The 12,364-nt window shown below is 37.9% G+C and overlaps 1 protein-coding gene across 1 annotated transcript in view; it reads left to right on the top strand.

Annotated features, from left to right (window-relative positions):
- Positions 1-12,364, top strand: part of ZFAND4 (zinc finger AN1-type containing 4) — a 71,876-nt gene that overhangs the window by 42,291 nt on the left and 17,221 nt on the right. The window contains exon 5 of the mRNA XM_057505802.1: positions 4,062-4,209. Coding sequence (XP_057361785.1) covers positions 4,062-4,209 — 148 coding nt within the window. The remainder of the gene's footprint in view (positions 1-4,061; positions 4,210-12,364) is intronic.

The raw sequence follows: 12,364 nt of genomic DNA, 5'->3' as shown, positions 1-12,364 counted from the left end.
TGTATATCATGGAGGGGGTCTTTCAAAGTGGGTAGCTAGCCAGGGAGCTGGAGCACCTGAAGATCGAGAAAGTTCCCAACCTGCTGGGCAGAGTGCACCTGGACAATTTTGTCTACCTTTCTCCTGAGCAGTAAGCTCTGTGCAATCCTTGCCCCTTTAGCAGCCCTCTTGCTCTTGGGAAGTCTCTCAGACTGCCAACCTTTCTTTTTTCCCAGAGCAGCCAGATATGGATCCCTGCTTTCCACTAGTGGCTGGAATCTCAGTCTCTCCAGGTATTCTGTCTGTCTTAGCTTTCCAACCCCCTAATCACAAGAGTGCCATGAAAGCACCATGAAATGTACATTTGTGCTCCCAGAGCACATCTCTGGTGTTAGGTATCCAGTAGTCTCAGGCCTCCACTTCCTCCTTGCTCGATTTCTCTTCCTCCCACTGGTGAGCTGGGTTGGGGGAAGGGCTTTTGTCCCACCAGGCCACGGCTTTTGTATGTTACCCTGTTCCTTGAGGTTTATTCTTTTCTCCAGGTGTATTTAGTTTGGCACAGATGTCTTTCCTGTTGCTCTTTCAGGATTAGTCGTATTAACTATATTTTCATATTATATGTGGTTTTAGGAGAATGCCCCTGTCTCACCTCTCACGCCGCCATCTTTAATCCTCAGGACTGGTCTTTAAGCAAGTTTCTTTTCTGTGGGCACATTTCTTCAACTGCTGTGATCAAACATGGTTTCATTAACTTACTATTGGTAAACAGAGTTTTAGCTTGGCTAGTACATAAGTCACCCAGAAATTTATTTTGGCTGCTGTCTCATTTGCATTGTTCATTTTTATTTAGAAATTCTATTCTGATGACATACTCCATTTCAAATTTTCTGATTTTTTTCAACTTGCTTTTCTGCAAGTTTGGAATGCTGTGATGAGTCCTTAGTCTGGTTATGTCCAAATGCATTGTTTTTCTTTAGTACAGTTATAGTAACAGTGCATAATACACAGAATGATTTGCCATTTAATTAATAACTTTCTTCTGTGCCTTGAAACTGCAGTACTTGAAGTCCACTATTCATTCTTTTTTTAACATGTTGGATATATACCGGCAGTAAAAACAACCCCTGTCATGGTACAATGATACATGTGTCACTCAAACTGCTGTTGAATATTGATTGTGTCACATTTGTAGTGCAAGCTGCAATGCAAAGCTATGAAGGGCTACATATCTTCTGGGGCTACACTGCTGGTTTAGTACGAAAGCAGCCATATGCAACATGTGATCACATGAGTGTGGCTGTGTTCCAGTAAAACTTTATTTCTGGGCACAACTTTGAATGTCATATAATTTTCATGGTATAAAATATTATTTTGATTTTTATCAACTATTTGAAAATTTAAAGAACATTCTTAGCTTGTAGGCCACACCAATGTAAATGGTGGACTGAATTTAGTCTGTCACCATAGTTTACCAAGTTCTGCTCTAAGAAGAAACAGAGAGAATTGGGTGCTTATTTGAATCATTCTGATACAAGATCTAGTATCTGTCATTTTTTGGTCTCAAATCTTTTTAGTTAATTGTGCCACCTACTGCTTTTTTAAGTGGAAAGAAATAAAAGGAGGCATTGCAAGACTTAATTAAATGATAACTTGTCTATGAATGTTACACAAGGATTGACTTTGGAATAAACAATTATTCCTGTTGAAATAAATATTACATTTCTCCATCTCATTTTTAAATTGTATTATTAGATTAAAAGATTTAGAAAAGGCTAAATACAGCATTAAAAAAAGTATTTAGAAATCCAAGAAAATATTTGGAATATTTAAATAGTGTAAAAGATATTTTTGATTAAGTTTATAAATTACTGTATTATCCTAGTTTAGTCACATTTTCCATTTAGAAAAAAAGTTGTAATGGGCTTCTAATTGACCCTCATGAATCTGTGCTTTGTGAAAGAAAACACAGTAATGTGTTTATTTGAAAAAAAATAGGTGAATTTCAAAGTGTTTTTTAATTCTCTAAACTACATCCAATGAAATATTTATTGAGCTTATACTTTTGAAAATACATGCACATATTGTTCTCCACAGGAAAATAGTAAAGGACCAGTTTGTTCTGACAGAAAGTTGAGTCAGGAACCTCTTTCAGTATTCAGTATGGGTACTTGAAGTTAAAATACTACAGGATGTAACAGAGAAGTACTTAAAGTATTGCAAGGTAAAGTTAAAATAAGAATAGAGTATACTCGAGTCATTCCTTCCAACTCCAATGATGAACTGGTAAAAATCTTCATTTATCCTTCCTTTTCAGGTATAGTTAACTTCAAGACAAGAGCCTTCACATACTGTTAAGTTCTGTCACTTACATGGGTACACAAGCATGACATGGTAACATCTTGCTTGGTGCCTATGGAAGCAGCAGGAAGTTGTATAAAGAATGGACTTTGGTATGAGACATCAGGGGATTTCAATCTTAGGGCCTCTATTTACTAGCTTTCTGGTCCAAACAAAATCACTTCTCTTGACAGCAGTTTCTTCATTTATAAAAAGGGACACAGTATCACCTTATATAGTTTTTGTGAGGATTGGAAATAATATATGGCAAGTACCTGGCAGACGGCATTCAGTAAATAGAGCAACATTAATTCAGCATTGCGCCTGTTGTGTCAATTTTTATACCGTAGTCAGCATCTAAAATAGTAGAAGTGGTGGTCATGAGTCAAGCACTAGAGACTAAATTGGTTTTGGAGCCTATTCCCAGCATTCTCTCTTGTGATACCCATGCCCTCTATGCATACAATTAACCCACGATTTCAGAATGTCATCAGTTTTACCATTAAAGTTTAAGAATGGGGCTCTCCACTCTCTACTTTGCCTTCATGTGGTGGTACTATGTACTTCAGAAGCATTATGGAATATGCCCCTTATTAAGGCTATCCTAAACTGTTTTCATTTCTTACAACCATATAGAACAAGAAATCTTAACCCTCATATGTCCTTGGCTTCCTTCCCCAGATACAAACTTTAGTCTTCCTTTAAATCAGTCAGGCAGAATGACTTCCACACATTCTTATTTTTCTCTATTTAAAAGGTTAGTCATTCTTCAAATATGCCAAGTTTGTGTTTTTGGCAAACCCTTACCATTCTAATTTTCCCATTATTGAAAATCCTGAGTGAAATTTAAGTAATGTTTCTGTTCAATTCAACAAACATTTATTGGATACGTGCCAGGCACTGTATCAGGTGCTAAGACTAGAAAGATGAATAAAACCTAATTTCTGCTTCCCACTTACTTACATATGGGAGGTAAGAGGGGAGGGTAGACATCGAAGAATACATGTGAGGGTAGTGTGGTAAGTGCCATTATATTATGCAGTAAAAGGGAAGGTCCCAAATAATAATTTGTTGAGGTGTGAATAAATGTCATGGTGATTGGTTAGTAATTGAAATTTTTTACATATTTAATAATTTGTGTCATGACTGGAGTGTCTTTTTTCATTTTACAATCTATGCTCTTCTAGGTGGTTACTCCAATCACACTAAGAAAAATCTTAAGTTACTCTTTTTTGTTGCTGTTGTTTTTTAAGAACAGAAAATATTCTGATGAAGTCTGTGAATGACTTCCTTTTTTTACGGAGAATCCTTTCAGGAGGAATAAAAATCTGGACTTCTATGTGAATTTCTTTTTCTTCCTGGTTAATGGAAATCTGATCAACCTATGGTCTAGGTTGCCTTGGCTGACAAAATGAAATCTGAACATTCTTGTGGAAATGGATTTTGCTGCTGTGGGAATAATATAAGCAGATGCCAAAAGATCTATACTTATGGTATACTGGCTTCAGAAAAAGCTTGGCTGTCCTAGATTTACAGTAATGCTAGATTGTGATATTTCTCCCCATTTATTTTTTCCTCCTACGAAATATATTTTTTGAAATATAATTGCCTTGAGTTTACACTGATGTGGCGGATTTATTGTTTTATCAGCAGCAGTATCTGTGGTTTCTAGTGCACATAGAGTATTTTAAACCGTTGGGCCAGATATCAGGCACATTTCAATGGTAGTCATAATTTCTTTGCAGCGGCGGCTCTGTGCATGGTTCACATACTGCGGAGGATAAGGAACTTGAGCATTCTCCCTCTGGGCAACAGATCATCGAGAATTCAATAACTATGAATAAGATGAAGCTCCTGAAGGCCAAGATGGAGAACAACAATCCCAGCAAAAAGGTGACGCTCTTTGCACTTGGCCAGGCCATTCTCTTGTTTATTCCTGCGGGGCTCACTTTGAGGTCTGATGATGGTCCTGACCAAAAAAATTATATATATATATATATATATATATATATATATATATATATATATATATATATATACATACATATACATACATACATACATACATAAAATATTACTCATTGCAAGTTTTTGCCTTCAGTTATTTGTTGACATATTGAAAGTGATGAATGGGTTTTTAGGCCAACAGCACATGTAATGTAATTTATGCTGCACTTAAAATAATTCATGATTTTTAATAATTTTGTAGTTCTAGAGCCAAGAAGGACAATAAAAGGAACCTCATCTTAATCTTACAGTAATTACTTTTTTAGATACTTTGTTAATATTTGCATATTATGGGTATCTCCTCTTTCTGGGTGTGGATATGGAGTATGCCTATGTTTAGCTTTACTAGGTACTGTTAGTTTTCCAAAATGATTCCAAAGTAATTGAACCAGTTTACATTCTGTTCTGTAGTGAATGAGAACTGCAGTTTTTACACATCCTTACTAGTATTTGGTATGGTCCTTTTTCATTTTTGTCATTCTTCTTGATGTATAGCAGCATCACATTATGGCTTAATTTGCATTTCTCTGACTAATGAAGTTGAGGAACTTTCACATGTTCATTGGGTATTTTGATATCCCTTTTTTGTAAAATGTCTATTCAAATCTTTTGCCCATTCTTCTGTAGGGTTGTGTGATTTTGTTGTTCTTTTCTTTTGTTTTGTTTTGTTGGTATCATTAATATACCATTACATGAGAAACATTATGTTTACTATACTACCCCCTTCAGCAAGTATGCTGCACAAACCCCATTACAGTCACTGTCCATCAGCAGAGTAAGATGCTGTAGAAGCACTACTTGTCTTCTCTGTGTTGCACAGCCCTCCCCGTGCATCCCCCCCACATTATACATGCTAATATTAATGCCCGCTTTCATTCCCCCCCCACTTGTCCCTCCCTTCTCACCCATCCTCCGCAGTCCCTTTCCCTTTAGTAACTGTTAGTCCATTCTTGGGTTCTGTAACTCTGCTGCTGTTTTGTTCCTTCAGTTTTTTCTTTGTTCTTATACTCTACATATGAGTGAAATCATTTGGTACTTGTCTTTCTCTGCCTGGCTTATTTCACTGAGCATAATACCCTCTAGCTCCATCCATGTTGTTGCAAATGGTATGATTTGTTTTCTTCTTATGGCTGAATAATATTCTGTTGTGTATATGTACTACATCTTTATCCATCCATCTACTGATGGACACTTAGAGTGCTTCCATTACTTGGCGATTCTAAATAGTGCAGCGATAAACATAGGGGTGCATCTACCTTTTTCAAATTAGGTGGCGGCATTCTTAGGGTAGATTCCTAGAAGTGGGATTCCTGGGTCAAATGGTATTTCTATTTTGAGCCTTTTGAGGAACCTCCATACTGCTTTCCACAATGGGTGAACTAATTTACATTCCCACCAGCAGTGCAGGAGGGATCCCCTTTCTCCACACCCTCACCAACATTTGTTCTTGTTTGTCTTTTGGATAGTGGTGATCCTTACTGGTGTGAGGTGTTATCTCATTGTGGCATTTCTCTGATGACTAGTGATGTGGAGCATCCTTTCACGTGTCTGTTGGTCATCTGAATTTCTTCTTTGGAGAAGTGTCTGTTCAGCTCCTCTGCCCATTTTTTAATTGTATTATTTGCTTTTAGTATGTTGAGGTGCATGAGCTCTTTATATATTTTTGGATGTCAACCCTTTATCGGATCTGTCATTTATGAATATATTCTCCCATAATGTAGGATGCCTTTTTGTTCTAGCGATGATGTCCTTTGCTGTACAGAAGCTTTTCAGTTTGATATAGTCCCACTTGTTCATTCTTGCTTTTGTTTCCCTTGCCAAGGGAGATATGTTCATGAAGAAGTGGCTATGTTTATGTCCAAGAGATTTTTACCTATGTTTTTTCCTAAGAGTTTTAGGGTTTCATGACTTACATTCCAGTCTTTGATCCATTTCGAGTATACTTTTGTGTATGGGGTTAGAAAATAATCCAGTTTCATTCTCTTACAAGTAGCTGTCCAGTTTTGCCAACACCAGCTGTTGAAGATGCTGTCATTTCCCCATTGTATATCCATGGCTCCTTTATTGTGTATTAATTGACCATATATGTTTGGGTTAATGTCTGGAGTTCCTATTCTGTTCTACTCGTCTGTGGGTCTGTTCTTGTGTCAGTACTAAATTGTCTTGATTACTTTAGCTTTGTAGTAGAGCTTGAAATTGGGGAGCGAGAACCCCCACTTTATTCTTCCTTCTCAGGATTGCTTTGGCTATTCGGGGTCTTTGGTGGTTCCATATGAATTTTAGAACTATTTGTTCCAATTTGTTAAAGAATGCTGCTGGTAATTTGATACAGATTGCATTGAATCTGTAGATTGCTTTGGGCAGGATGGCCATTTTGGCAATATTAATTCTTCCTAGCCAAGAGCATGGAATGAGTTTCCATTTGTTACTGTCCTCTTTAATTTCTCTCAAGAGTGTCTTGTAGTTTTCAGGGTATAGGTTTTTCACTTCCTTGGTTAGGTTTATTCCTAGGTATTTTATTCTTTTGGATGCAATTATGAATGGAATTGTTTTCCTGATTTCTCATTCTATTAGTTCATTGTTAGTGTATAGGAAAGCCTGAGATTTCTGTGTATTAATTTTGTATCCTGCAACTTTGTAGTATTCCGATATTAGTTCTAGTAATTTTAGAGTAGAGTCTTTAGGATTTTTTATGTACAACATCATGTCATCTGCAAATAGTGACAGTTTGAGTACTTCTTTACCAATCTGGATTCCTTGTATTTCTTTGTTTTGTCTAATTGCTGTGGCTAGGACCTCCAGTACTATGCTGAATAACAGTGGGGAGAGTGGGCATCCCTGTCTTGTTCCCTATCTCCGGGGAAAAGCTTTCAGCTTCTCGCTGTTGGCATGATGTTGGCTGTGGGTTTTTCATATATGGCCTTAATTATGTTGAGGTACTTGCCCTCTAAACCCATTTTGTTGAGAGTTTTTATCATGAATGGATGTTGAATTTTGTCAAATGCTTTTTCAGTGTCTATGGAGATGATCATGTGATTTTTGTCCTTCTTTTTGTCTGTGTGGTGAATGATGTTGATGGATTTTCGAATGTTGTACCATATTTGTATCCCTGAGATGAATCCCACTTGGTCATGGTGTATGATCCTCTTGATGTATTTTTGAATTCAGTTTGCTAATATTTTGTTGAGTATTTTTGCATCTATGTTTATCAGGGATATTGGTCTGTAATTTTCTTTTTTGGTGGGGTCTTTGCCTGGTTTTGTTATTAGGGTGATGCTGGCTTCATACAGTGAGTTTGGAAGTATTCCCTCCTCTTCTATTTTTTGGAAAACTTTAAGGAGAATGGGTATTATGTCTGATAAAATTCCATGGTATATCCATCTGGCCCAGGGGTTTTGCTCTTGGGTAGTTTTTTAATTACTGCATCAATTTTGTTGCTGGTAATTGGTTTGTTTAGATTTTCTGTTTCTTCCTTGGTCAGTCTTGGAAGGTTGTATTTTTCTAGGAAGTTGTCCATTTCTTCAAGGTTTTCCAGCTTGTTACCATATAGGTTTTTGTAGTATTCTCTAATAATTCTTTGTATTTCTGTGTGGTCCGTTGTGATTTTTCCTTTCTCAATTCTGATTCTGTTTGTGTGTATTGATTCTCTTTTTCTCTTAATAAGTCTGGCTAGGGGCTTATCTATTTTGTTTATTTTCTCAAAGAACCAGCTCTTGGTTTCATTGATTTCTCCTTCTGCAGACTTTAGGCCTCATTTGTTCATCTTTTTCCAATTTTGATAATCATGACTTTACACTATTCATTTGGGGTTGTCCTTCCTTCTTTACATATGCCTGGATTGTAATATACTTTCCTCTTAAAACTGCTTTCGCTGTGTCCCACAAAAGTTGGGGCTTAGTGTTGTTGTTGTCATTTGTTTCCATACATTGCTTGATCTCTATTTTAATTTGGTCATTGATCCATTGATTATTTAGAAGCATGTTGTTAAGCCTCCATGTGTTTTTGAGTCTTTTTGCTTTCTTTGTACAATTTATTTATAGTTTTATACCTTTGCTGTCTGAGTAGCTAGTTGGTAGAATTTCAGTCTTTTTGAATTTACTGAGGCTCTTTTTGTATCCTCATATGTGTTCTATTCTGGAGAATGTTCCACGGGCACTTGAGAAGAATGTGTATCCTGCTACTTTTGAGTGTAGTGTTCTATAGTTGTCTATTAGGTCCATCTGTTCTAGTGTGTTGTTCAGTGCCTCTGTGTCCTTACTTATTTTCTGTTTGGTGGATGTGCCCTTTGAAGTGAGCGGTGTGTTGAATTCTCCTAAAATGAATGCATTGCATTCTGTTTCCTCCTTTAATTCTGTTAGTATTTGTTTCACATATGTCAGTTCTCCTTTGTTGGGTGCATATATATTTATAATGGTTATATCCTCTTGTTGGACTGACTCCTTTATCATTATGTAATATCCTTCTTTATTTCTTGTTACTTTCTTTGTTTTGAAGTCTATTTTGTCTGATACTAGTACTGCAACACCTCCTTTTTTATCCCTATTGTTTGCATGATATTTCTTTTTCCATCCCTTCTCTTTTAGTCTGTGCATGTCTTTGAGTTTTAGGTGAGTCTCTTGTAAGCAGCATGTAGATTGGTCTTGCTTTTTTATCCATTCTATTACTCTGTGTCTTTTGATTGATGCATTCAGTCCATTTATATTTAGGGTGATTATTGAAAGATATGTACTTCTTGCCATTGCAGGCTTTAGATTCGTGGTTACCAAAGATTCAAGATTAGCTTCTTTAGTATCTTACTGTCTAACTCTACTCACTTATTGAGCTATTATAAACACAGTCTGATGATTCTTTATTTCTCACCCTTCTTATTCCTCCTCCTCCATTTTTTATGTGTTAGGTGTTTTATTCTGTACTCTTTTGTGTTTCCTTTGACTGCTTTTGTGAGTAGTTGATTTTATTTTTTGCCTTTTGTTAGTATTTGGTTGGTCTGCTTTCTTTGCTGTGATTTTATTTTCTCTGCTGACATCTATTTAGCCTTAGGTGAGCTTCCATCTAGAGCAATACCTTTAAAAAAACCTGTGAAGGTGGTTTGTGGGAGGCAAATTCCCTCAACTTTTGCGTATCTTGGAATTGTTTAATCCTTCCATATTTAAATGATAATCATGCTGGATACAGTGCTCTTGGTTCAATGCCCTTCTGTTTCATTGCATTAAATATATCATGCCATTCTCTTCTGTTTCATTGCATTAAATATATCATGCCATTCTCTTCTGGCCTGTAAGGTTTCTTTTGAGAAGTCTGATGATAGCCTTATGGGTTTTCCTTTGTAGGTGACCTTTTTTCTCTATCTGACTGCTTTTAATACTCTGTCCTTGTCCTTGATCTTTGCCATTTTAATTATTATGTGTCTTGGTGCTCCTTGGGTCCCTTCTCTTGGGAGTTCTGTGTGCTTCCGTGGTCTGAGCAACTATTTCCTCCCCCAATTTGGGGAAGTTTTCAGCAAATATTTCTTCAAAGACGCTTTGTATCCCTTTTTCTCTCTTCTTCTTCTTCTTCTGGTACCCCTATAATGCGAATATTGTTCCATTTGGATTGGTCACACAGTTCTCTTCATATTGTTTCATTCCTGGAGATCCTTTTATCTCTCTCTGTGTCAGCTTCTCTGCATTCCTGTTCTCTAATTTCTATTCCATTAACAGCCTCTTGCACCACGTCCATTCTGCTTTTAAGTCCTTCCAGAGATTGCTTTATTTCTGTGTTCTCCCTCCCTACTTTATCCATTAGCTCTTGCATTTTTCTCTGCAGCTCCATCAGCATGGTTATGACCTTTATTTTGAATTCTTTTACAGGAAGATTGGTTAAATCGATCTCTCCTGGTTCCCTCTCTGGGGATGTCTGGGTTATTCTTGTCTGTATCAACTTCTACTGCCTTTTCATGGTGATAGAGGTAGTCGTAGGCAGTTGGCGCATATGTCAGCTTGGAGAACAAAGTCCCTTCCTGTTTGCCAGTTGCCTTCCCTTCCTGTGAGAATGGCAATCTCTAGTGGCTTGTGCTGGACAGCTGTGTGCTGATGGGGCCTCTCCATCTGGGCTGGGTGGCTGCGGAGGAGGCTCCACACAGCTCCTGTGGGCTTGGATGGTCTCAGGCTACTGCTCCGCTATGTGGGGCTGTGCCAGAAGGGGAACATGTGGAAGGCTGTTTATCACCGTTAGGGGCCTCAGAGCTGCACTGCCACCCAGATGGTTAGGGTGCCTGGTGTTTCCCGGGATTCTCAGCTGCTGGGCTGTGTGTGCCGGGACACTTTCATCCAGCTGTGTAGCTCCTGTCCCTTTAAGAATTTTGGAAAGCACTTGCTTTTCTTTTGTCCCAGGGACACCGACTGTGGGTACCCGCTTGCAGGTTTTACTATTCCATTTCCCTAGTATCCAGCACACCACGCACTGTGTGTCTGCACTCGCAGTGCAGATGACTAGGGCTGGCTATTTAGCAGTCCTGGGCTCCCTCTCCCTCCCTGCTCCAACTCCTTTCCTCCCACCAGGGAGCTGGGGTGGGGGTTGTGCTTGTGGCCCACCAGGCCACGGCTTGTATCTTAACCACATTTGTGAGGCACTAGGTTCTTGCAAGTGTACATGTAGCCTGGCTGTTGTACTGTATCTTCTCGTCTCTCTTTCAGGAATAGTTGTATTTGTTGTATTTTCAAATATATATATGGTTTTGAAAGGGGATTTCTGCTGCCCAACTCACGCCGCCATCTTGGCTCCTCACATGATGTGAACCTTTAAAAAATAACAAGTATATTCATGTTGGAGTGTTGTAAATCAGTTTTCTTTTGGTTCATTGTTTTGGAGGCCAATTTTCATCAGCTGAAATGAGACTCTCATTTTCTGATGTATTTTTATAGTAGCTTTGTATGAATTTGGCCTACCTTTTTCTGTTTACTTCCTGATTTTGGGTGGGGTGGGAGTTTTAATTTGCTTTAATGAATATTAACAATTGTGCATAGACAAACGTGAAGATTCTGTGTGGCAAAGTAAGTATCTTATTTGAAAAGCACCCTCTTGTTTCAGTACAGTGAAATGCAGTTTTTTAAATCAATGGTGCTGTCTTATTGGAGGGTGGAGTTTTGTTTCCTAATTTTCTGATTTTGTTTTTTGTCTGTAGGCTCTTTACTTTCACTTTCTTGCTGCCTTCTTTATCTTCACTGTCAAGTTCTCAACCAATGGGTGCCTTTTCTTTCTGACTGATGCCTTCTTCTCCCAGAAGTGGTATCTTCTTGAAACTATCTCCTTAAGTCCTGAACAGTTTCAAATCAATTATTTCTGATTTTCTAGTAGCCTATGTTACAATATCCTAGATCTTAAACCTGTTTTCATGTTTTTCATAATCAAGTGGGATTTTCTTTCATGCAGGTTTATCTTAGTTCCATCAGCCCTAGATTATCCACACCACTCTTTTTCTTTTTTTTCTATTTTGGTATCATTGATCCACAATTACAACAGCAACATTATGGTTACTAGACTCCACCCATTATCAAGTCCCCACCAAATACCCCATCACAGTCATTGTCCATCAGCGTAGTAAGATGCTATAGAATCACTACTTGTCTTCTCTGTGTTGTACAGCCTTCCTCATGCACCCCCCACACACATTATGTCTGCTTAACATAATGGCCCTTTTTCCCCCTTATCCCTCCATTACCACCCATCGTACCCAGTCGCTTTCCGTTTGGTAACTTTTAGTCCATTCTTGGGTTCTGTGAGTCTGCTACTGTATTGTTCCTTCAGTTTTTTCTTTGTTGTTATACTCCACAGATAAGTGAAATCATTTGATACTTGTCTTTTTCCACCTGGCTTATTTCACTGAGCATAATACCCTCTATCTCCATCCATGTTGTTGCAAATGGTAGGATTTATTTTCTTCTTTTGGCTGAATAATATTCCATTGTGTATATGTACCACCTCTTCTTTATCCATTCATCTACTGATGGACACTTAAGTTGCTTCCATGTCTTGGCTATTGTAAGTAGTGCTGTGATAGACA

Source organism: Manis pentadactyla, chromosome 8, assembly GCF_030020395.1.
Source record: "Manis pentadactyla isolate mManPen7 chromosome 8, mManPen7.hap1, whole genome shotgun sequence".
Taxonomy (NCBI): domain Eukaryota; kingdom Metazoa; phylum Chordata; class Mammalia; order Pholidota; family Manidae; genus Manis; species Manis pentadactyla.
This window is presented reverse-complemented; position numbering and strand designations above follow the sequence as displayed.